The 24,456-nt window shown below is 44.5% G+C and overlaps 1 protein-coding gene across 2 annotated transcripts in view; it reads left to right on the top strand.

The window, feature by feature from the left end:
- DYNC2H1 (dynein cytoplasmic 2 heavy chain 1) overlaps nucleotides 1–24,456 on the top strand; it is a 1,541,159-nt gene that overhangs the window by 95,941 nt on the left and 1,420,762 nt on the right. For both annotated transcript variants that reach the window (XM_069202358.1, XM_069202357.1), the window contains exons 10-11: nucleotides 3,855–3,979; nucleotides 16,068–16,243. In XM_069202358.1, the coding sequence (XP_069058459.1) occupies nucleotides 3,855–3,979; nucleotides 16,068–16,243 (301 nt within the window). The remainder of the gene's footprint in view (nucleotides 1–3,854; nucleotides 3,980–16,067; nucleotides 16,244–24,456) is intronic.

Raw genomic sequence — 24,456 nt, 5'->3', positions numbered from 1 at the left:
AAAAGCCATAATATAGCTAGATTTTGAGTTTTTCGGTAAAAGTGTCTATTTTTTTCCTCATAAAAATGGCATCAACAACGGTTTGCTGTTCTAAAGTCACCATCTTCCCAGCTTTCTGGAGCTTGTAGAGCTGATTAAAAAAAACAATTTTTTTTTAACCATAGTTTTGAAATTTTTCAAAGAGGTAGCCCATTTTTAAATATTTTTTTAGTGATCTCAACCTACTTGCAGTTTGTGGTGGAAACCAGTCTGAAACCCATGGGTGATCCAGAAAAGCTATACATTTCTGAAAATTAGACAACTTTCAGAATTCAGCCAAGGGTCATATGTGTAGATCCTTCAAGGTTTTTCCAAAGAAACTAAGGGCCTCATTACGAGTGTGGTGGTCCGAGGACCGCCACACTTGCGTTGACAGTCAGACTGCCACACTCCGGGCAATCCAACCGGCCAATTCCAACTCTGGCAGGGGGACCATCATCCCCAGCGAGATCCCCGCCGGGAACAACTCCCTCCACCCCCAGCCTTTCCATGGCAGTTTCACCACCATGGAAAGGCTGGCTATGATAGTGTGGTAGGGGCCTCAGTGGGGCCCCTTCACTGCCCATGCAGCTTCGCAATGTGCACTGTCCGCTTTGCAGACAGTGCGTATTCTGAGGGCGCTTGTCGGACCCCTCTATGCTACCAGATAGCACTTGGCTCCTATAAGGAGCAATGATCCCGCTGGTCTGACCTGCGGAAACGCTCTATTACAATGTTCCCGCAGGTCAGACCAGCGGAAACATTGTAATAGGGTGGGTTGGGGGGGTGGGTGAGGCACGCCATGGCAGTGGCGTCCTTCCCGCAAGTTTGACGGTCCCGCACTGGGACTGCCAACCTCGTAATGAGGCCTTAACTGTTGAAATTAAATAAAGAAATGCTGAAAATGAGTTTTAAAAAAACGGCCATTTGTGACGTTTTCATCTGTAACGTTTTGCCACAATGACCGATTTACAAAAGCAGTATACCATTACCTCTGCTAGACCATTCTGTTTGCGACAATATATAGGGTTTGTAGGTTTTCCAAGAACCCAAGGTACCTACAGCCAGCAACTGAGCTGCACCCTACAATGGTCTTTTATTGTTTACCGGGTATAGACCAAATTAATATGGTGAAATGTGTAGAGTGACATGGGTATTGAGGAAACCTATGTGTTTCTGAAATGGTCACAAGCTATGGAGTTTAAGAGCAGTGGTTATTTTTACATCTTTGTATTTGTTGGAACACATACAAGTATATGTTTTAGAAAGTATCATCAAAATGTCTTCTTTCTTACACACTGGCTTACCTTTGGAAGGCGCAAATGCAGTGAAGTCCAATTGGTAATAACGAATATCCTCCTATTCTGTGCTCCCATATGTCTTCTGGTAAAAATGGTATCTCACTTGTGCAGGTAGGCCTAGTGCCTACGACAGGAAACGGCCCAAAACGCAACATAGATATATCACATTTTTCCACTTAAAACTGGGCCATTTTTTTGCAAAGTGGGTAGCTGTGAATTTTGGGCCCTAGTTCAGACTGCGCAGAGAGAAACCTAGAAAACTAGGCACCTAGAGGAATCCAGGAGAGTGTGAGTTGCGTGACTCCCACCAGTTTGTTTTACCCAGAATGCCTTGCAAACCTCAAACTTTGACTAAAATAATACATTTTCCTCAGATTTCTGTGATGTAAAGTTCTGGAATCTGCGGGGAGCCATAGATTTCCTTCCACTCAGCATTCCCCAAGTATTCTGAAAATGGTACCACACTTGTAGTGGATAGGCCTAGTGCCTGCAACAGTATATGCCCTAAAATGCAACATGGATATATCAAATTTTTCCACTCAAAACTGACATGTTTTTTGCAAAGTGGGTTGCTGTGGATTTAGGGCCCGAGCTCAGCCGGCACCTAGGGAAACCTAGGAAACCTGTGCATTTTTGAAAACTAGATACCTAGGGGAATCCAGGATGGTGTGACTTCCGTGGCTCTCACCAGGTTGTTTTACCCAGAATCCACGGCAAACCCCCAACTTTGACTAAAATAACTCGTTTTCCTCACATTTCTGTGATTAAAAAGTTCTGGAATCTGCAGGGTGCCTCAAACTTCCTTCCACTCAGAATACCCCTACGTCTTTTGATAAAAATAGTACCTCACTTGTGTGAGTAGGCCTTGTGCCCGCAACAGGAAACACCTAAAACTCAACATGGATACATCATATTTTTCCACTCAAAACTGATCTGGTTTTTGTGAAGTGGGTAGCTCTAGATTTTGGGCCCTAGGTCAGCCGGCACCTAGGGAAACCTACAAAATCTGTAATTTCTTTAAAACTAGACACATAGGGGAACCCAAGATGTGGTGACTTGCATGAATTGCATGAGTTTTCTTCTTTCTTGCAATGCAACTGTGTTTGAGGTCACACATTTTCCTTACATTTCTATTAAGGAAATTTCTGGAATTCACAGGAATCCACAAAATTCCTACCGCCCAGCATTGCTCCTCCTGTGCCAATTAAAACGCTGCCCCACTTGTCTGGCTGGGCCTAGTAGCCGCAACAGGAACATATCAAACCAAGAACAATGGGAGCTCTTGCGTTGGGACTCCTATTGACCTCGATTGGCTCTGACCCTGTGGCAGGCGCTAGGCCAAACCACACCAGTGGTGCAGCATATTTATTGGCACAAGTGGGGCAGTACTTGGGTGGTGGGAATTTTGTGGATTCTGGAAGTTTCCATCACAGAAATGTAGGAAATGTTTGAGGTTTGCATGGCATTGTGGGGAAGAAATCCTCATGGGATTCACACCAGGGACACCACTCAGGAATCCATTGGCTATCTATTTTTCAAAAATGTCTGTTTTTGGTAGGTTTTCATGGGTGGCGGCCAAGCGTGCCCCAAATTCTGCATCTACCCTTTTGCATATCTCTCAAAGTAGCACTTTAGGGCCTTCAGTGTCAACGTTTCTTGGCCCACCCACACAAGTGAGGTACAATTTTTATCAGGATCATTGGGGTAATACTGTGTGGGAGGAAACGTATGGCTCCCCACAGATTCCAGAAGTTTACCACACAGAAATATGAGGAACATGTGGGTCTTTAGTCAATGTTTGAAGTTTGCAGGGCATTGTGGGTAAGGAAATGGTGTGAGATGAATGAGAAGCGCACCACCCTGGACTCCCCCAGAACTGTCTCAGTCTGGTAGGATTTTCCAGGTGGCAGCCTACCCAAGCCCAAAACGTGCAGCTGTTTGCAATTGCAAGTGGGATGATACTGGTTCTTTCCTATTGCCCCACTGCATTGCACAATAAAAACTGCTCTCTTCCCTCCATTCCATCCCGCCTGTCATTCATTTCTCTTGTTTGCTTGTCCTCATCTTCCTCTCCTTAGTAGGTCTGTCCTTAATTGCTAATAAACTACTTGTTGCCTGACAAATTTTTCAGGTGAGGAAAACTTGGGTGCTGGAGCACTAGCACCACCAACACTTCCATCACCATTACAAACATACCATGAATACTTTCTCCAATGCCATTACCATCACCCACCCACCACTGCTAACATTACCACCACTATTACCATGACCACACCCTCTATCACCTCCTCTAATCCTACCACCAACATTACCACCCCCACCATTAAATACCACCGCCACACCATTTATTTGTAATAGAATAAGTTTGGCAAGACCATTGTTGATGTTGCAAGTGTTTGTTATTTGTTGTGCTCTCAGTGTACATATAATATCTTGTTGTGCTAGTCTCAAGGAAACAACATTGAGCCAATTGGCAAACACTAGATTTTACTACCTAATTTTCTTACCTTTAGTGTGCTTAAATCTGTTATACAGGATTTCGATCGGACTTCGAGAGTCGCTGTCATGGTACACCTGGTGAATCATCTGGCCCACTTGCAGGAAAGAACCTTCCTGAAGTTGTGAACAATATAGTTTGGGTGCGTCAGCTGGAATTAAAGGTAACAGGTTTATTTCTTAGCAAAGACTGTGTAGTTATTTGTCTTACAGTTAGCTGTCAGTAAAGTGACTTAGTTACATTCAAATCACTAGTGTTGTATAGTCCAAAACACAAACATGGAGCATTCTGGGCAGTATTTGTAACAAGTTACTGTTATAAAAAACGTGTATTTCTCTAAAAAGGAATAATATCCCAGGTGTCCTGTGCAGTTTATTTTATTTATGTATGCATTTTAAATAGTGTGGACGTTGTCTAAAAGTGTTGGAGCATGTTGGAAAATAATTGGTAAGTTATGAACAGACTAAAGGGGTACAGAGATAACAGCAGTGAGTAGCCCAAAGGCAGTAGAGTACTATACATGAGAAAATTAAACCAATTTAAACCAACCTCAGCAATAATAGGTACAGCAGTGTATTGAAATTGCTTAGTGAGGGTGAAAGATTACCTGGTCAAACATTAAACAATCCAACATATTCATCATGTCTGCCAGAAAGTACCATGTAATTGTATAAGCAAACCATATTCACGCATAATCAGTGATCAGGACATGGTGAAGATTATGTGAAAATGATAATAATTGAGTAGCAGAAGCAAGCCAGGGTGATGTAGGGAAGTAGTATGTGGAAGGAGGCTGGAGAACTATCAATGAAAGTAAAAGTGAGATTGAGAGGTGTAGGAAGTTGTGATAGAAATGTTAGGAGCTCAAAGTACATCTAGGAAGGAGTTCACAAAGAAGGCTACAAGTGAGCAGATAATTTAGAACCGGGTTAAAAGTATCTTTAAATTAAAATAATTTTCAAATCAATCTTGAAAGTAAACAGCAAGGTAGTTGCATCAAGCGATGAAATCAAATTCACCCACCTCACTGAACTCATCTGGACTGACCATAACATCATCCTTTTCACCATCTCTGATGCCCAGCACACTATGTCAAAGCACCTCAGTACCTCACACCGTAGCTGGCGCAAGGTAAAAGAGACACCCTATGGACACAGGCCCTGGGCACCATGCAACCCAGGCCCACAACAGAACTCAATCAGGCGATCCAGAACTTCATGACCTAGATCACCAGATGTGCCGACAGACTTGCCCTGCTGAAACCAGCAAAAACCAACAACATCTCCAAGCAAGCGAGATGGTACACTCCGGAGCTCAGAAACTCCAAATACAACTGCCACCGACTCAAGAAACAATGGCGCATGACCAAGGACCCCTCCAGTAGAGCAGCTCACAAGGCAGCCCTCAACAACTACCACAGCCACGTCAAGGCAGCCAAGAGAGCAGCAATCACCGCTTTCATCAACACCGCAGCAAACCACATGAAAGAACTCTTCAAAATAAACGAGGAACTCTCCAACCCAACAGCCACAGAGAACACCATCCACCCATCCCAGGAGTTCTGCGACACCCTCTCAGACTACTTCCACAGCAAGATCACCACCATCTACAACCTCGACCCCCAACCCAACACTTCCAGCCTAGACAACCTCCCTCAAACAGCGAACAATCACCACACAGACTACTGCAGCCTTAGTGTCATCCATCCACTCAAGGGCACCTACCGACCCCTGCCCCCACCGTCCCTTCAACCTCAGAACCAACACTATCAGCACAGAACTAACCAACATCCTTAACACCTTCATGTCCATGACAACCTTCCCGGGTGGATGGAAGCAAGCAGAGGTCAGACCCCTCCTTAAGAAACCCTCTGCCAACCCCAGCGACCTAAAAAATTACAGACTGATCTCCCTCCCCCCACCCTGCCAAAGTATGCAAGAAAGCCATCAACAAACAGCTTGCCGAATACCTCAAACGAAACCACCTTCTCAACATTCAGGATTCTGGGCCAACCACAACACGGAGACTACACTAATCGCTGCTGTGGAAGACATCAGGACCCTCCTCGACCGAGGAGAAACAGCAGCTCTAATCCTCCTGCACCTCTCCGCGGCGTTCAACACAGTCTCCCACCTCACTCTCCTCAACAGACTCCACAACATAGGCATTCAACAAAATGCCCTTAAGTGGATTACCTCCTTCCTCTCAGGTCGCACTCAGAGCACCCGCCTTCCTACTCTCAGCTCAGCACCCAATACATCACCTGTAGTGTACCCCAAGGATCTTCCCTCAGCCCAACCATTTTCATCATCTACATGGCGCCCCTCGTAGACATTGTCAGATCCCACGGACTTAACATAGTCTGCTACGTCGACAACACCCAACTGATCCTCTCGACCCCCACAATGCCAAAACCAACTTCCACAACACCATAGCCACCCTAGCAACATGGATGAAAGATAGCTGCCTCAAACTATACACCAACAAAACATAAGTCTTGATCTTCGCTGCCTGGATGAAGGAGAGCTTCATCAAGCTAAATACCAAAAAAACAGAAGTCCTTGTCATCGGCAACAACCCCTCAGCCTGGGACATCTCTTGGTGGCCCACTGCCCTCGGAAGCACTTCGGCCCCCACCGACCACGACCGCAACCTCTGCTTCATCCTGAACTCAGCACACTTGATGAACCGTCAAGGCAGCGCGGTCTCCTCTGCCAGCTTCAACACCATGTGCATGCTCCGGAAGATCTTCAAATGGATCCCAACTGAATCCAAAGGAACAGTCACCCTGGCCCTCATCAGCAGTCTCCTGGACTACGGCAACGCACTCTAACCGGAACCAATGCCAAGGTACGGAAAAGACTGCAGCGCATCCCGACGCCTCTGTTCATCTCATCAAGAACACCCCCAGACACAGCCACACCTCTGCCCTACTGAGGAACCTGCACTGGCTCCCAATAGACAAGAGAATTACATTCAAACTTCTCACACATGCCTACAAAGCCCTTCACAACGCCGGACCAGAAAAGCTCAACCACAGACTCCACTTCTACATGTCTACCAGACAGCTCTGCTCTGCCGACCTCGCTGCCGTCCCACGCGTCCGGAAGGCCACAGCCGGAAGAAGATCCTTCTCTCACCACGCCGCCAAGACCTGGAACTCCCTTCCCATCCACCTCAGAAGATCTCCCACTCTATCGCAATTCAGAAAAGACCTCAAAACCTGGCACTTAGCCTGATCCCTTATGGTCATCAACGACTACTCAATTATTTATTGCCCCCCCCCCCAGCGCCTTGAGACCCTAGTGGGTGACTAGCCTCGCTTTACAAGTATAGTGATTGATTGATCGGGAGGAACACCTCCGTATAAGAGCACAGCTGGTGGCCTGCAGAACTCAGTCCAACGCCCAATCCATCAGACCACGTGCGAAATCTCAGCATCATCCTTGACAGTCAACTGTCCATGAATTGACAAGTAAACTCAGTCTCCTCCTCCTCCTACCTCCACCTCCTTCAAATGCTCTGCCGAATTTTCAAATGGATCCCTACCAACACCAGAAAAATCGTCACACATGCACTGGTCACAAGCCGCCTGGATTACAGCAGCCCTCTCTATGCCGGAATTTCCTCCCAGCTACTCAAAAGACTCCAGACTTTACGGAACACTGCAGCCAGACTCATCCCGAACCTCCCCAAACACTCCAGCATCACTCCTCACCTCAGAGACCTCCACTGGCTCCCGATCCAAAAGAGATGCCAGTTCAAGATCCTCAAACTCATGCACAAGGCTCTACACAACCAAGGGAAGTCCTACATCAACCACTGTCTAAGCTTTCACATCCCTGCAAGACAACAGTGACATTGTGCCATCCTTTTGCATTCAAGAAGGGAGGTATTTCGGATTTTGTTTTAAAGTTATTATAGCATGCCATCACTATTGATGGCTTCAGAGATCAGTGTTAAATAGACCGACAGAATAAGGAACTTTAAAGAATTTCCGTTGACTCACCGAACACATTTTCCTTTCCATCCAGAAGTAAATGGAGATGTCTTCAGTGAAGACTGATTACACCAGCAGCTGTCTTACAAAGTACAAATAATTATTTTAAGAAGTTCACAAATATAACTGCAGAGTATAACTGCTACTGCCTCTAAATGACATTACTTTGCATTGAGAAATTTCCTTAATGCATGTGCTTTGTTGCAAATGTTTTCTATTTCACTTAGTAAATAAAGTCAGTGTGAAACATACAGTAATCCACCCCATATCCTTTGGATGAGTGAGTAGATGAAGGAGAAGCCTCCCTACTACCATGCACCATGAAGATTTCAATGTGGCATTCCTCCCAGAGAGGAGATCACTCGCTTGTCTGACCCTGCGCCCCATAGCCATCCCTCTCACACCTTCCATGCAGGGCTGGGAAATCTAGAGAGACGTGTGTTAGTGGTGTGTTAGTGACATTCTGTGGTACAGCTACTTTATTTTCTTATCAGTTTGAGACATATCATGTTTACTGAGCTAATATAGTGTTAATGTGAACTGCTGCTGTGCAGAACAAAACAAACATCAAAAGGTGACTGGGGCCCTAGAAAAAAAGGCATTTCATTCATCGAGGTAAATACTTTGCAAAGATCTTTCACTGTGAAGAATGTGGCTTGATGGCAGAAATTGTTAAGCAATTACCAACAAACAGGATGAAAGCCCTGCCTAATTCATTATTATTTAACTTGCAGCTGGCTCCTCTCTATATTTGGACTAATGCAGTGGTTCCCAGACTGTGTGTGGCGCCCCTAGCTAGTTTAGACGGCGCACCAGGGAGCCGTGGCACACAGATCGGGAACCACTGCCATACACCATTCTGTTATTGTTCCATTCCGCAATGTGATCTAATTTCCTTTGATTACTCCTCTAAATAGTGTGTACTTATCTGCTTAAGTAATTTTGTGCTTGCAGACAAAAGGAAGTAAACAGTAGGTCCTTACAGGGGCCATCTGTTGACCAACAGCTACCGCAGTATTTCACAGCTGACTCTTAAAAAGCCAAGTCATGTATATCCTGTTCCCTCCTAAACATAGTATAAGAAGGGAAGTTCAGGAAATCACCCTTTTTGGCATAGTTAGCCCCCACTTTTTGCCTGGTTTCTGATGTGGCTTCGACTGTTAGTTCGCTGGGTCCCTGCTAACCAGGCCCCCAGTGCCAGATCTCTTTCCCCAAAACGTAACAGTTGTTTTGCACAATTGGCTCTTTAGCTACCACTGTAAGTACCTAGTAAATGGTACCCCTGGAACCTAGGGCCTGGGGTACTAAGGAAGATCCCTGAGGGCTGATGCACCAGTTGTATGACCCCCAAGGGACCCTTCACCAAACCCACACAGTACTGCCCTTGCAGACTGCGTGTGTTTGCGCAGGCTAAATTGAAAACACAACCTGTCACACACCTCTGTGTGCCAGGTCCTCTATCACTGCATGTGCCAGGTGTAAGTCACCCCTAAGGCAGGGTGCATCAAGGCACAGGTGAGGGCATATATGCATGAGCAGATATGCCCCTGCTATGTCTCTGCCAATTCTGAGACATACTAAATGAACAGAGAAGCCTTTTTAATGCATGTGCTGGACACTGGTCATTACGAGTTCCCCAGCTACATGATGGCTTCTCTGAATCTTGGGATGTTTGATATCAAACATCTCAGAATAATAAACCCTCACTGACCCCAATAATGGATTTTTTAATAAATGCACAGGTGCCCTCTCAAAACCTACCCGCTACTAGTGTGCTGACTGACTTGTCCTGACCACTTAAGCCACCACAGACGTGTTTCTGGCCCCCCAAAGTGATAGCCAGCGCTCTTGAGGGCCTGAATCAAAAGCCTTCACTGTGCGGAGGTGAAACCCCATCACCCAGGCAGGATGGACATTCCAGGGCAGGAAGCTTCAAAGGCCTTGCCTCCTTTGTAATGTGATCCAGGTCTCTCCGGATGGTGGTGATGACCTACCCCCTTGTCCCGACCCCATATTTGGCAGCAGCTCAGGTTGGAAAATTAGGCAGATTAGGAGGTGTGCCCACTTCATACCTGTCCTACCCCTAAGGTGGACGAGCGGATGTGGACATTACGTTTTAAATCCCTCCATCTTATTTGGAAGGAATTAGGCCACTAGGGTTAGGCACACTTCCCAGCGGAAGTGGTCATAGATAGGGTGTAGTCACCCTAAGGTGGGCAGCCCATTGGCTACCACCTGACACTCCCTGTAACGTCCCAAAATTGATTATTTAGGTGCCACCCCGGAACCCTAGAACTCAGATCCTGACTACCTACGAAGCAAAGGAGAAAGAAGAGTCGCCCCTACAGAAAAGGAAAAGAAGAAGCAGATGACTTGGAAACCAGCCCCTCCGGCCTGCCTGCTGACCTCGACGGACTCTACCCAAAAGGCAACTCGTCCTGCAGTTGAGCCTCCAAGAAACCCAGGAGGACTGCCTGCCTTCTACAAAGACTTCTACTCCCGTGAGCAGCGGAACTGCTCTGCAACGAAGTTTCAGGGAAGGACTCTGCAGCCCCTGGAACAGCAAGGATTCGACACCTGAAGTGACTTCTGCACCTGACGACCACGACCCGAAGTGAAGCCAACCAACAGTGCTAGCCCGGTTCCCCAGTTATCTAGAGTCTGAGGCAACTCAGTTTTCACTCCTCTTGGACTCCCCCAAGTTGCATGCAGCCTCTGCACGCCAGCTCCCCTCTCCTGCAGCCTTGTGGTGAGCAGAAACCCGACACCTGCATCGGGCTCCCCTGTGTTGCCTGGTGTGACCTGTTGGTGTGGCTCTGATCAGTGCCCAGGACTTAGCTTTTGCTTCCTGAGCTTGACCTTGTAAGTCGTCGTTAACCCTGTATTTGCTGAACATTGTTTTCCTTCATAGGATAACATTAAAAGAACTGAAAATTGCACTGTTGATTTCTGAAACTGCAAAGTATTTATGCTTAAAAGTCTACTTATCTGATTACGAAGTTCTTGAGTTTGAAACATATATAAAAAGATGTATTTTTCTAAATTGGTCTCAGATTTATTCTTTGAGTGTCTGTCTAATTTAGTGCCTCTGTGAGTACAACAAATGCTTAGGACTACCCCCTGATAAGCCTAACTGATTGCCCACACTATACAAAATAGAGTATTAGTCCTATCACTTTTTGCTTCTGCAAACCCAATTGTGGTTCCACTGGACTATCTGCAAAGTGTACTTCATTTTAGTGCACTTTATAAAGAGTCAGCTTACTACAGGAAGCCTACTTCTCTCCCTGATTTCCCTAATTGTCTTTGTCCTTTTGTTCCTGTTCCATGAAGCTGCATTTTCCTTGGTGTTCGATGCATCCACTCTCACTAAATTGTCCTGTGAAGGATCCCGGAGCATGCCTTTCAAATATATCTTCCTTAGTATTCCAATTGCACCTTACTTCAGAAAGGCCAACTCTTTTCAGATGGCATTTTTGAGCCTATAAAATGGGCTGTATTGGTCAATTCATTTAATTTACTTTTAAAAAGGCCAAAGGACTCTGGGCAGTGTAGCAACATTTGCTGCAGTTGTGTTTTTAGCATGAAAACTGACACTGTACTTTTAAGGGCCCACACCTCTCTGGCAGTTACCTCAGTTCGTTTTCCAGGTGACAGAATCTTGGAGCACTGAGCTCGGCCCTTTTTGGCTTACTTTTTCACTTAACTGTCTTCAGACTTGCTTCAGACCAGTTTTACTCTGTCTGTTGATCTCTAGAGTTTTTTTCATCATTTTGTTACATAAAATATTTATTTTACTTTGCAAAAGATGCAATCTTTATTTGCAAAACATTCTGCTTATGGCAGTAAAATGATAAAACCAGATCTCTATGATTTGTGTATACTTTGCCTCCCTTTCCAAGCCGATAGCAACACTATAGGACCTTTTCCTGGTGTACCCTGAAGAACAGGGCGAAGATATTTCTGCATGGGAAGGATAAATTGTGCAGACAAGAGTCTTTGTATGAAGGAGCTAGAATATTGCATGAGCAAGGAGCGGGGGGGATCAACCTTTTACCACTGCTTTGCCACTACTCTCCGAGAATTGCATTAAAAGGAGATCCAAAAAGAGCCATCACACTGAAAAGCTGCAACTCTCCCATTCCATGTTGAGGACTTTGATGTGAGGGCAAGGTACAGTAGCAATTTATTTGCTGTTGAAGACTGAGTTATCATCGAAGAGAAGACACTCTACATCGTGACATAGAAGATGTTCCGCTCAAGAGACACCATGAAGTATGGACACCCATCAATGTTGAGACACACTGGTTCTTTTCCAATCTGCTGATTGGGTCAGAAGGATGAAAGAGTTGCCACCTACATTAGGCTCTGAATGCTCAAGATCATATGTACCTTCTACCAGGGTTCTCCAATGTTGGTCCTGGAAGGCCGGATCCATGCCGGAAATTTAAGATAAATGCTAAAAATCTGGCATTGATTTGGCCCTTCAGGATCGAAATTGGAGAACCCTGTCTCTAGACCATCATCCCAGGTGGTCATTTTGGATTGAGCAATTGCTGATCAGTCTTCTCTTCAGCCTTTACCTTCTCCACTCCCAATTTCGGCAGCAATTTCTCTTCCTCTTCCACCTGCCACGTCTGCTACTCTGCTTCCGCCTCAGCCGCCTTCTCCTCCCTTAATGCCATCTGTAGCACCATGGAGATACCAGTCTCTTCCATCTAGTTCCAGATCTCTTCAGAGATCAAGTTTGAGACTGAGAACAAGACATCATTCTTATCACTCTAGATACACCTCTGCATCTAGATATCCATCTAGGGGTATGCATCGGTCTAGAATATGTTCCTACTCTGCATCAACAATGTCCTCTGACACATGGAGTTTTTTTGCCTCCTTTGATTGACTCTCCTCCAGCAAGAGTCTCCCCAATTGATGATTTCAACACATTTCAGAAGGTGGTCATCAGCGGAGCTAACAATCTCAACATTCCTTTGCAGGCTCCTACAGCAATCATGACAGTGATTTTTTAGACAGTTCACAGTTATGGCTTCCAGGCCTATTAGAACTGTCCTGGGAAGTATTCCTTACACCTACATCAGCTAAAACTGCTCTATACAGGCTGCAGAAGAAGTCCAGACCTCCTGATTAGGATCCTCCATTCATTCATTTACATCCTCCTCCTGTTTCTGTGGTGATACTGGATGCAAAAAAGGCCTATGCATCTGTCTCCTCATCTACAGTTCCACCAGAAAAGGAAAGCAGAAAACTTGATTCTGTTGACTGAAAAATATGTGGTACTGTGGCCACTTATATTAATCCGTCAAGCGCTTCTGCACTTCTGGGCTGATACAAGTGATCTCTATTCTTCAACAATTTGTTTGCCAAGAGATTGTCGAGAAGACTGCTGAAATTTTGAGCGAGTGCATGATAGTGTCCAGTCAAGTCATCAGTGTGACTGCAAGCTCATCTCTAATGGCTCCGCATGGATACTGTTATAGATTGACCTTAAGGAGACATTCCTTGCTAAGGCTAATGGCCCTCAAGCCAGAATCTCAACAAAGAACCCTCAACGTACCTTTCTATGACACAACCTTATCTGAATATCATGCAAATGACAAAATGGCTTGTATGGAATCCGAAATGAAGATCTTGAAAGCTATTAGTTTAGAGAAATGGAAGGAACAAGGAAAAAACCCATCCCGACCTTAAGATCGACAGTACTACCACAGAAGGTGTAAACCACTCTGGGGCTCCTAGGTCACCAATAGCAGCAACACATGGTTTTTCGCAAATAAAGGAGCCAAACAAAAGGTAGAGGAGGTCACCAGCCCACTGCATCAGGAAAACCTTCTGCTGGGACAAAACAATAAGTCTCTTCTTCCCCCTCTTCCTTTACCCACTTTGGCGAGGGGAAGCATCTCTAACTACCAGGAAGAGTGGAGTTCTACCACAAAAGGTGCATGAATACCAAATATTGTTCAGAATGACTACTGTCTAAGATTTACCCATCCTCCACTAGCTATACTATGAAAGAAGCTGTTGCAATATCTGGAAAGGCTCTGACATGAAGTAAATGTACTCCTGCAGTTCAGCCATTTTGTTATTTAAAAGAAAAAATGAAAAAAAGCCAGGTTCAAAAAATGTTTCAGATCCATAGGGGATCTAAAACTGGCTGCAAGGAAAAGTGCATAAGGAACGAAAAGTTCAGGGTGTTAGCTTCCATCAAGTTGACCCACAGATCCATCAAAGCTATTGGCTATGTTCCATAGATCTTCAGTATGCAAACTTTCATCATATCAATAGTCAGTAGCCAAGAAGCACTGCAAATTCCTGAGATTAGTGGTTGGCAGCAATCACTAGCAATACAGAGTCCTTCCTTGTTGCCTGAAGTCTACGCCAAGATCATTCACATAGTGCATAGCCATTGTCGCAGCGGATCACAGAAAACGTGAGATCTTAGTCTATCTATACCCAGACAACTGGCTGATCAAGGCATCAACATCTCCTAAGCTTTTCAACATTTCCTGGTGACTGTCTCTACCCTCAGTGGTTTAGGGCTGCATGTCAAGTCACCAGACACCAACATCATTCCTAGTGCAGTTTCTTCACCATCAAGGAGCAGTTCAGTATACCGTAACAGCAGAAGTATATTCTTTGGAAGAGAGACTGTCACAATCAGTAGAATATCCAACACCGATTCAGTTTTTATCTCTATAGATGGATGCAGACTCAACCTACAACTTTGTCCACCTCTAGTCTCAATATTGGGCCACTTACCTCTCAACTCATTCCAGGGTTTCCCTAAGTCTGTGCTTTTCATTTTCAAGTGACCACATCTCCATTCCAAAAAGTTATTTTACATTGTGTTATGGTTTGATATGCTGTTGTTTGTTCACTGATTAGTAACATGACATCTGATAAGCTGCCTCTCATAAAATGAATGTGATAATGGGGCCTTGGCATCACCACCACTAGGCGATGGTCATTTAATCAAGTATATTGCAATATTGTTTTAATAGTAAACAGCAGAATAATAAAAAAACGAAACATCAAAGCCATGGAAAGAAAGTTCTACATTAATCATATCATACCAGTTATAAAAAAAACAATTTAAACAAATTATTCTGGACATTATGCCCTGTGAGAAATATTTCAGAAAATCAGTGGCAGAAATCCAACATTCGAATAGGTAAAACCATATAGAAGTACTGAATGGAATTAGATTTTAACAGTAGAATGCCAGTCCGAACACAATTGACTGGCATTCAGGCTAGAAACCAAGGGTAAAAGTAAACAGCCCATTTTAAATTGTTTAAAAGATAAGAAATAAATCATGATTTCTGATTTGCTTTTTAAGAAGCATCTGAACACTCCACGGGGTGCTTGGCACCGTGACTTCGCTTTCCTCTCTTCCTGAAGACAAATTTGCAATACACGTGCTTCTGAACCCAATGTCAAAAAAATAATTCTGAAGGCGACATCTGTAGGCTAAGACACTGCGGGTGTTAGCGTCAAACTGTATCATTTCAGACACTTACCGTTGATACTCATGTTTTATGGTTTGTGAGAAAAGCTAGACATCATTCCATGCTCAATCACTACATTGCAGAATTACACACTGTTTGTGAATGTCTCACTAAAAAAAGCTGTAAAACATTTGTTATAGGTAAATAACTTTTTCTTATCGGTGAATATGCTTTGGAACTAGCCATCTACATCTCCCTGCCCCCTCAATATGTTCTTAGAGTGGTGCCAACAACCTGGCACCCTCATCCTTTGAGGACTGATCTTCATTCTAAAACAACGGATCTCCGAAATTAAGGAATGCTTCCTAAAACTCGACCAGTACTATCATGCCTATTCTTATCTATAGCATGCAGCCCAAACTCAGCATAGAGCATGTGACATAATATAGTTAGACAGCAGAGGTTAGACAGCTCTTCAAAAGGGAGGTGTCACAAATCTACAGGGCTAGTACAGTAGACCTGTAATCCATAGAGTTACAGCTGACAGCAGCTGGACTTCCCTTGACTCCATGCCACAGAGAGCACAGTCCAACTGGCAGACCCTGTTAACATCCATCTAATGCTAATTTACCTTGCTTTTCCATTTACACAACCATTTCTTTACATTTGGAATATTAATTCAGTTCAGTAAAATGATTGAATGTTGAAGTAGAAGAGTAGCAGCATTCATTGTTTGTGGTTGTAGCAAGGAAATCATTGTGTCACTAACTTTGTTGTTTCAATTGTAGGTGGACGATACTATTAAGACTGCTGAGGTTCTTCTCTCTGACCTGTCTGGATTCCGACCATTCCATCGTGTTGCAGATGAAATCATGGAACAGTTTAAAATTTATGAGCAAGAGCAGTTTGATGACTGGTCTAGAGACATTCATTCTAGCTTGTCCGATCCAAAGTCTGGCATCTGGTGAGGAAAATAAATGTTCAAATATTTTATATACACACATTTTTCGTGCATGTTAAAAGCACATGGTTCTCTCATTCTCACATTTAAAATCAATGGCTGGCACTGTTGTTCCCAATTTTTATAATCAAAAACTACATACTTTATATTAATAAGGGCTTATATCTCTAATACTACCATGCAGAATGTTATCCATTCCTGCTACTGCTTCATGATATGAGTTTTGTATTAGAAATCACTGTACAAAAATAAGTAGGCAACTGCAAAAATGACTGTACATGTGCACTAGTGCATCACAAGGATTCTAGCGTTACACATGCACGTTTGCTAGCTAGTATATACGTGGTATAGTGTGGACTGCAAATCACTAATACTATAAAAATGTCCAATCCTAAATTGTGATTGATTGCAAATAATTAGGAAATTACTGCGTTTCGCATCCACACTTTCTAGAGGGCATTTATGACTGCCATGCAACCATGTACACAAGTCTTGGAGCAATCTATATTTGTTAAAAGTTAAAGTTAAAATAGAAACTCAAACATTATTATGCCTTTCAACATATTGTAGCAAACACAGACATCAATCACTTCCCCATTTTCAATTTTTATAGTTTTCAGTTGAGGCTGCCAAGATTGCTCTTCAGGCAATACTATAACCTAGATTCCAGGAAAACTAACAATCTTGCAGGAAACACCGAACTTTCAATTCAGTAGAAAAGCCTCCTCTATCTATTTACCCGTGAAGGGGTTGGTTCAAAGATTCACTTAATGGACTTCTACCTCCTAGACAGCAAGGTGCAGGAGGGCACAGCCAAAAGAAAAGAGGGGCAGAAAGCAAGCAAAGCACAGCACTGTAAGACAGCACTCTGAGCAGACAGTGGCGGGCTTCAGTTTAAGTGGGGTAGAGGATCAGAGGCTCCTGGAGATGCACAGCAGTACAGAGTGTGTATGTGTGAGTAGGTAAAAGTCTGCATCATACCTCTAGCCATTAGCGCTTCCCTACTGTAGATTTGAAAATTCAAGAACGTTTCTTAGCTCTGTCAAAAATGTTACAATTGACGAGTTATTCACCTGTCCTCTTATTCCTTCAGCTCCCTTGAGTCATATTTTATGGATACTACCAACGCCAGTGCCTTAATACTAAAGGAGGCAGTGGTCATCTTAACATTCATGCATATTCTGGCTTCCTTGCATTATTTAGGCTGTTCACCATCTGCAAATGAGACGTAAGTCTGAAGACATAGAACACAGTGGTTCATAGACTGGTCATTTAATTGACAGGCTAAGAATAAGTTATCACTGTGCTGGGTAACTTGTGCTTCGTCCTGCATCTTTGCTCTCTACTCCTTCCCAGTCTGTGAGTACCATGCCATCTAGGCGCAAAACTGAAAGCTGTTTTCTGAAGTTGTTCTTGTTCGAATACGGATTTATCTTAAATGAAAGAAAAGAGGGGTTTGGCAAAACAGGAGGAGTTGGTATGAATAAACGCAGCAGCTGGGAGAATAGTATAAAGTTGGGGTCTGATGGCTGTCTCGCAATGTTACAGTGTTCCGAGTGTCATTATATACAATCATCGAAAAGTCATAAAACAATTCTATGCATTCTTTGGGAAACGGAATCTGGGCCTAGTCACAAAGTCATAGGGTCCCATATGTAAAATATTGGTTTATTTGGGCTTGTAGGTTGAAGTCCCCTGGTGTGTTGCTACAGAGCCTATTTTTGCAACCTGTTGTATTATTTAACAACACTGAGTCCTGATAATGGTCTGACGGACCTCTGACTGCCTCCACAGGCCGAAACGTCAACATTACCTTCTTACTTGACAAGCTGAATTGAAAGTCCATGATATTGCTTGAACTGGGAATGAAAACCAGGCAATTATTGTGCAGAACTGTGTCATGAAGAGGGTTATAACCCCTTCCTGGATCTGCAGTTGGGATTCAATCTTATGATCTAGAGGGGTTATGTACAGTGTTGTTGTTTATAAATTGGACATTCATTGGAATTGTTGTACATTTTTTTGAACTTCCTGAATCCTGTTGAGTAACATATTGGATTTTAACAGTACGGATTTGTCTTATTCATTAATTGAAGACTGGATCATATGTACGTATACTACATCTAAATAATTCCTCTAGCAGCATTTTTAAGTGACACATTGTCTGTACCCAGTTCCTAGGGGAATACTGGGTTGCCCCTAAGTGTGTTCACTTTCTAGAAGTGGCATTTCTGTAATAGTAATGAAAAATCCACCTACACCAGTAAGCAGCGTTTCTCACTACCATTACAACTATACCAAACATGCTTACGCTACGCTCATAAATCAGACAGTACCCCCTAGATATAAAGCAGGGCATTTCCAATGCAATCCTATGAGAAGGAAGCATTCACAGCAGTGAGAAACCAAAATAGGCTGTTTGTCACTACCAGGACAGGTCATTCTACTAGGCACATGTCCTGCCTTCTACATACATAGCACCCTATCCACAGGGTTAGCTAGGGCCTACCTTAGGGGTGACTTACATGTAGTAAAAGGGGAGTTCTGGGCCTGAAAAGTAGATTTAGATGCCAGGTCCCTGTGGCAGAAAACTGCGCACACAGGTCCCGCGCTAGCTGGCCTGAGACATGTTTAAAAGGCTACTTCTGTGGATGGCGAAAGCTGCGCTACAGGCCCACTAGTAGCATTTAATTTACAGGCCCTGGGTATAGGGATACCACTGTACAAGGGACTTACAGGTAAATTAAATGTACCAATCAGGTAAACGCCAATCATACCAAGTTTACAAGGGAGACCACACGCACCTTAGCACTGATTAGCAGTGATAAAGTGCCCATAGTCATAACGTCAGCCAAAAAGGGTCCAAAAAATTAGGAGGAGAATGCACAAAGTTTGGGGAATTACCCTGTAGAAAGGGCCAGGTCCAACATGACCCCCTACCAGCCTAAAACCAGGGGGGGACCAATCAATACCTTGATGGACTTCCCTGCTTGGTCATGTACACAACATCGTTAGCCCAAACATAACATGCCAGTAATACCCTGCTACCCAAGCAATTGTCAGAACATTACATAATACTGTTACTCTGCAGAAATGTTGTCACACAACACCCAGGTTACTTATCATTCTGCAACATAAGCAGTACTCAGGAAAAAATTACTATAGAAATGCACTTGTCATGAGAATATCATGGATGCGTATACCAGGAACATTATAAACTACATGGTAAGTCCTCAAGAAAGTATAATAGCATAAATGCGTGAGCCATAATACATAGATCGCCAGGAATGCATAAAACCACAGTAATCACATTATCAACCATGCATATATCATAGCTAGCATATCACCATTCAAAGCAGGGTTGGCCTTGCCAAGACATTATCCTGCTTGCATCTAGTATGACATGGTGACAAAACACTCCTGGCATACAGCAACAGTATCAGAGTGGACGCATATAGCATTGAAAATCACATGCTACCTAAAGGTCAAGCCAGTGACATGAATGTACCTCTCTTTATACCCTACCAGTGGCGTTGAGCTCAGAATGCGGTGATATGGGAGAACGGGTGACCCCACTCCTCAAATTGGGGTGCCACCTCACCTCTCGGATCCTCAGCTGGGTGGGGGGGTGGGGTCTCCTGCCCCCAGGCGAGGTTATGAGTGCCGCGATTGGCACCCCGCAAGTTATTTCCTTTGATGGGATGGGGGCTGGCGGGACCGGGGCCTCCGAGGTTTGCCACCGGCCGCGGACCTTCCAACAGGATTGGGGGCCCGAGGTCCCCGGAATAGAGCCTCCTGGCCCAAAGCCCCACCGGACCTCTCTACCAGCCTCCTGATCCCTGAAAAGGGCTCAGCTGCCCTCGGGGCTCTGCGCAACACTCTGGCAGGCACCCGATCCGGTACGCAAGTAGTCCACTGTCCCAGGTTGCGGCGGTGAGCATGATTCAGAAGTAGGGCCTATTGTTGCCCCGGTTGCACTTTCCACTGTGCTTCTGTCCCCCGGGGGCACAGACGGAAGGGGCACATCGTGCTTCACACAGAGAAATTGACCCTCCCCGGTCACTGCAGTGAGCTCTCAGCAGCGCTTACAAGGCGCCAACGAATATGGAGACTAGCGCTCTCCAGGCGCTCAGGGCACATGAGAAAAGTGCTCTCAAAGCGCTACGGCCATTGAGTAAAGGCGCTGTCAAGGTGCTTGCTCAAAAACTAAAGCACTCTGTTTTGCACTGGCAGAAATCTGTGACTGGGCGCTTCTGTGCTTAGAAGCAAGTAGATGCAGGGGGCAGAGGCTACAGCACCCAGCCGCTGGAGACAGAGCAGGAGGGAGCACAGGGCTGCAAGGCCCAACAAACAGGCCAGCACAAGGGTTGCAAATAGTGGTAAATCCTCCTAGTGACTCAGCAGGTCCCAGGTCAGCACAACAGCAGCAGTCCAAGGCGGTTCCTGGTGAGTCCATCCAGCAGCGTTCTGGGTTCAGTTGCAAGGATATTTCTTGTCTGTCTTCATGGGGAAAAATGCCCCGTACTGATACTCAGTTTTGCAAAGCATTTTTATTGAGGGGGAAAGGGGTTTCAACCAGTGACAACTGGTTCTGGGAGTGTCCCCTCTCTCCTCCAGCACAGGCTCCAAACATCAGTTGGGGGTATTTGGTGTGAGGCCAGGGCACTGCGTTTACAGATTCACGTGTGCCCTGCCTCCCCCTTCTCTCAGCCCAGGAAGACCATTCAAAATGCAGATGCACCTCTGTGACGCCTCTGCCCTCCCTGTGTACAGGCTGTCTGAAAAGTATGCACAATGCCCAACTGTCCCTCTGCTCCAGACATGGATTGGAGTCAGGCTGCAAAATACCAGTCATAAGCACAGAGAAATGCTCACTTTCTAGAAGTGTGATAGTACTGAAAAATCCACCTACACCAGTAAGCAGCGTTTCTCACTACCATAACAACCATACCAAACATGCCTACGCTACCCCTCATAAATCAGACAATACCCTCTAGACATAAGGCAGGGCATTTCCAATGAGGTCCTATGAGAAGACAGCACTGATAGCAGTGAGAAACCAAAATAGGGTGTTCGTCACTACCAGGACAGGCCACGCTACTAGGCACTTGTCCTGCCTTCTACATACATAGCACCCTGCCCATAGGGCTAGTTAGGGCCTACCTTAGGGGTGATTTACATTTAGTTAAAGGGGAGTTCTGGGCCTGGGAAGTAGATTTAGATGCCAGGTCGCTGTGGCAGCAAACTGCACATGCAGGTCCTGTGGTGGCAGGCCTGAGGCAGGTTTGAAAGGCTACTTCTGTGGGTGGCGCAAGCTGCGCTGCAGGACCACTAGTAGCATTTAATTTACAGGCCCTGGGAATAGGGATACCACTGTACAAGGGACTTACAGGTAAATTAAATATGCCAATCGGGTATATGCCAATCATACCAAGTTTACAAGGGAGAGCACACGCCCTTTAGCACTGATTAGCAGTGATAAAGTGCCCAGAGTCATAACATCAGCCAAAAAGGGTCAGAAAAAGTAGGAAGAGAAGGCAAAAGGTTTGGGGAATGACCCTGTAGAAAGGGCCAGGTCCAACATTAAAAGCAACCCACTGTATTTGCAGGCAGGAGATGTATGTGAAGTAGCGAATATAGCACTGTTGCTGGTGCCACTGTCTCACTGGTGGGCCAGTATGAATCTTTTCTTCCCGCTGCCTTTTCTTTTTTGGTCCTCCCTGTCACATCAATGTGTAAGGATGGCTACCACATTGTAGGATTCAATGTGCTTATGCAATTAGCTCAGCAACTACCCTAAAGCAATGTAGGTGTTACCGTTAATAGAGCTACAAGTGAGAGGAGGAACTGGCTCCCCTTAACTGGTTTGCTCTGTTTTTGTTTTGCCGGGATCCCCAGGATAGATGAAGTAGCTGAACCCCAAGCCCCCACAGAGAATTCGGCTATTACACTTCACTTGTGCAGCAAAGAGTTGAATGGGAAGTTAAGAAATTATTTTGTATGGCAGGTGGGTTGCCCTTTTGGGGACTCACTTGCATCCAGTATTGGAATATTGCTGATTGATATTTCAGTACTTCAGTAATTACGGGGATGTCTTAACACTCAAGAGGAATCACACTTACGCATCAGGAGGGTCTTATTTCTTTATGTGTTTACACTCTCCACACTCTTGGACAGGGTAAGATGGTGTATCATATAACCAATTCCCTTTACATAGGGCATATTCACAGACTTAACAGATACCTGCATATTTTTAGATTATTCTTTGTAGGTCTCTGGTCTCCTACTACAAATTCACAGACAAGGCACCTCAAACAATCAAAGAAAATAAATGGTTGTGTTTGTAGATAGATATATCTTACACATTGAGATTTAATGCCAATTTAGTGATGCTTGCACATAGTGGCTTTTTCAGGTTTGAATGAACTGCACCATTATACAAACAAGGATGTGATAAAGCCAGTAGATTTTGTTTTAATGAGATAATGCACACAAATACTTGCATGCACAATGCTGTTTCTATGTGTTTGCACATTAAAGCCACACATATTATCTTTGCTAATGTTGGTTATATTTCCCAAATGTTTTTCTTTTTCCCCGCATATATTCAGTTTGGAAAGCCTATGCCAGTTTTGTTAACTGCAGTTTGCATTAGGCTGATCTCATTCTTTCTACATTTTCTGGTGGGAGAACAGCCATCCAGGCCATGGCCGCACTCTTTATTCCGTGGTCCGGGCAAGGAAACGTCTGCCAGTTATGCATAGCAGTGGTGAGCCAGTACTGTAGTACACATAGTACATTAGGAAGCGAGGTACTTTATCTAAAGAACCTTCATCTATAATCTGACTGGCACTGGGAGTTAATAGCGTATAGCAGGGTAAAAGAACAACATTTTGCAACATTTGTTTCCCAGTACCTGAACACTGAATGCAGTAACAAATGTTTCATGCTTAGGAGCCAGTATCTCCTCAGAGAAGAACACTTATTTTTTTCCAGAGATACCTTTGAACTGTTGAGGCTATCCCATTTTAGAGACTTTGTCAATTCAAGTTGTTTATTCACTATGAGGTTGAGCTTGCCTTTTATTCTTGGCATGGTGACTCTAGTGCATTGCACCTGAGAATTCCTCTCTCATTGCTGTGATCACTCTGCAGGTTTATATTAAGTAGTCAAGGAAACCTCTTCTGATGGTCTTCATCACAGCAAAGAAACGAGAAAAAGACCCATCATGATCCAGAAAGCTTTTCTCCCCTTTGGTGGAGTCCAGCCACCACTCGATGCAGGCAAATATTGAAGAGAAGGTTACCAACTCTGTAAGCAGAAGATCATTCAGCCAGAAAAAGCTGAGGAGATTAAAATTCCTCCAGATTTCCGATTCTTTGATACAGAAGAAGCATCAAAACAGCCACAGGCAGCTAAGATGTGATATCATAAGAGTTTTTCTGGCCTACCACCATGATTGGTCCTCCTGGTACCACTGTATCATTTCACACACTTCTAAATAGTAGTACTCCAGTGCTCCATCTATACCAGCTGTCCATCTCCACCAGCCTCCTTTAATGCACAGTTGCTAATGGCTTATTTTCTTGCTGTGATGCATATGATGGTTTCTATGATAACTCAAACCATGAAGCTGACAGGGAGACATAAGATCCAGTTTATCCTGCAGAAGTCACCCTCATACATCCTAGTGTCAGTTTTATTCCTATGTTCCTTAAGCGCAAAGCCTAGAGGCATGTGGCATGTACGGCCCTTCCAGTCCTGCCGGGTTCATCTCCAGTCTTGCTTTAGTCACTGTCTGCACTGACGTACCCTGCAGCAGTTCCCATATATGCCACAAATATGCCGTTTGGGTACTCAAACAACAGTTCCTGTACCTCTTGCTCCGACACCATTTGAAGCATCAGTGCCTGGCTTGAATATTTATCTTCAGCAGCATTTTTTTAAGCCCTGTCTTGTCAAGAGTTTCTTCATCATACTGGGAGCATATTGGTAGCTGTTTCACATTTATCTGACGTGGAATAAATGGGCCTAGCAGAGAAAAAGGCACAGAGCTTGAGTCCAAACACTCTCAGAGCCTGCCATGTCCTTGCTCGATTGTCTGATTTAATGCAAACCTTCCAAAATACTCACTTGTATCATCACAGATGATCTAATGTATAAGGGCCAGTCTAGAATGTTGCCTTTTTCTCCCACAAGAGTTCAACTAGTCTCAA

The sequence above is a fragment of the Pleurodeles waltl genome, chromosome 8 (assembly GCF_031143425.1).
Source record: "Pleurodeles waltl isolate 20211129_DDA chromosome 8, aPleWal1.hap1.20221129, whole genome shotgun sequence".
In the NCBI taxonomy this organism is placed as follows: Eukaryota; Metazoa; Chordata; class Amphibia; order Caudata; family Salamandridae; genus Pleurodeles; species Pleurodeles waltl.
The sequence above is the reverse complement of the archived record's forward strand: the minus strand, read 5'-3'. Positions and strand labels throughout refer to the sequence as shown.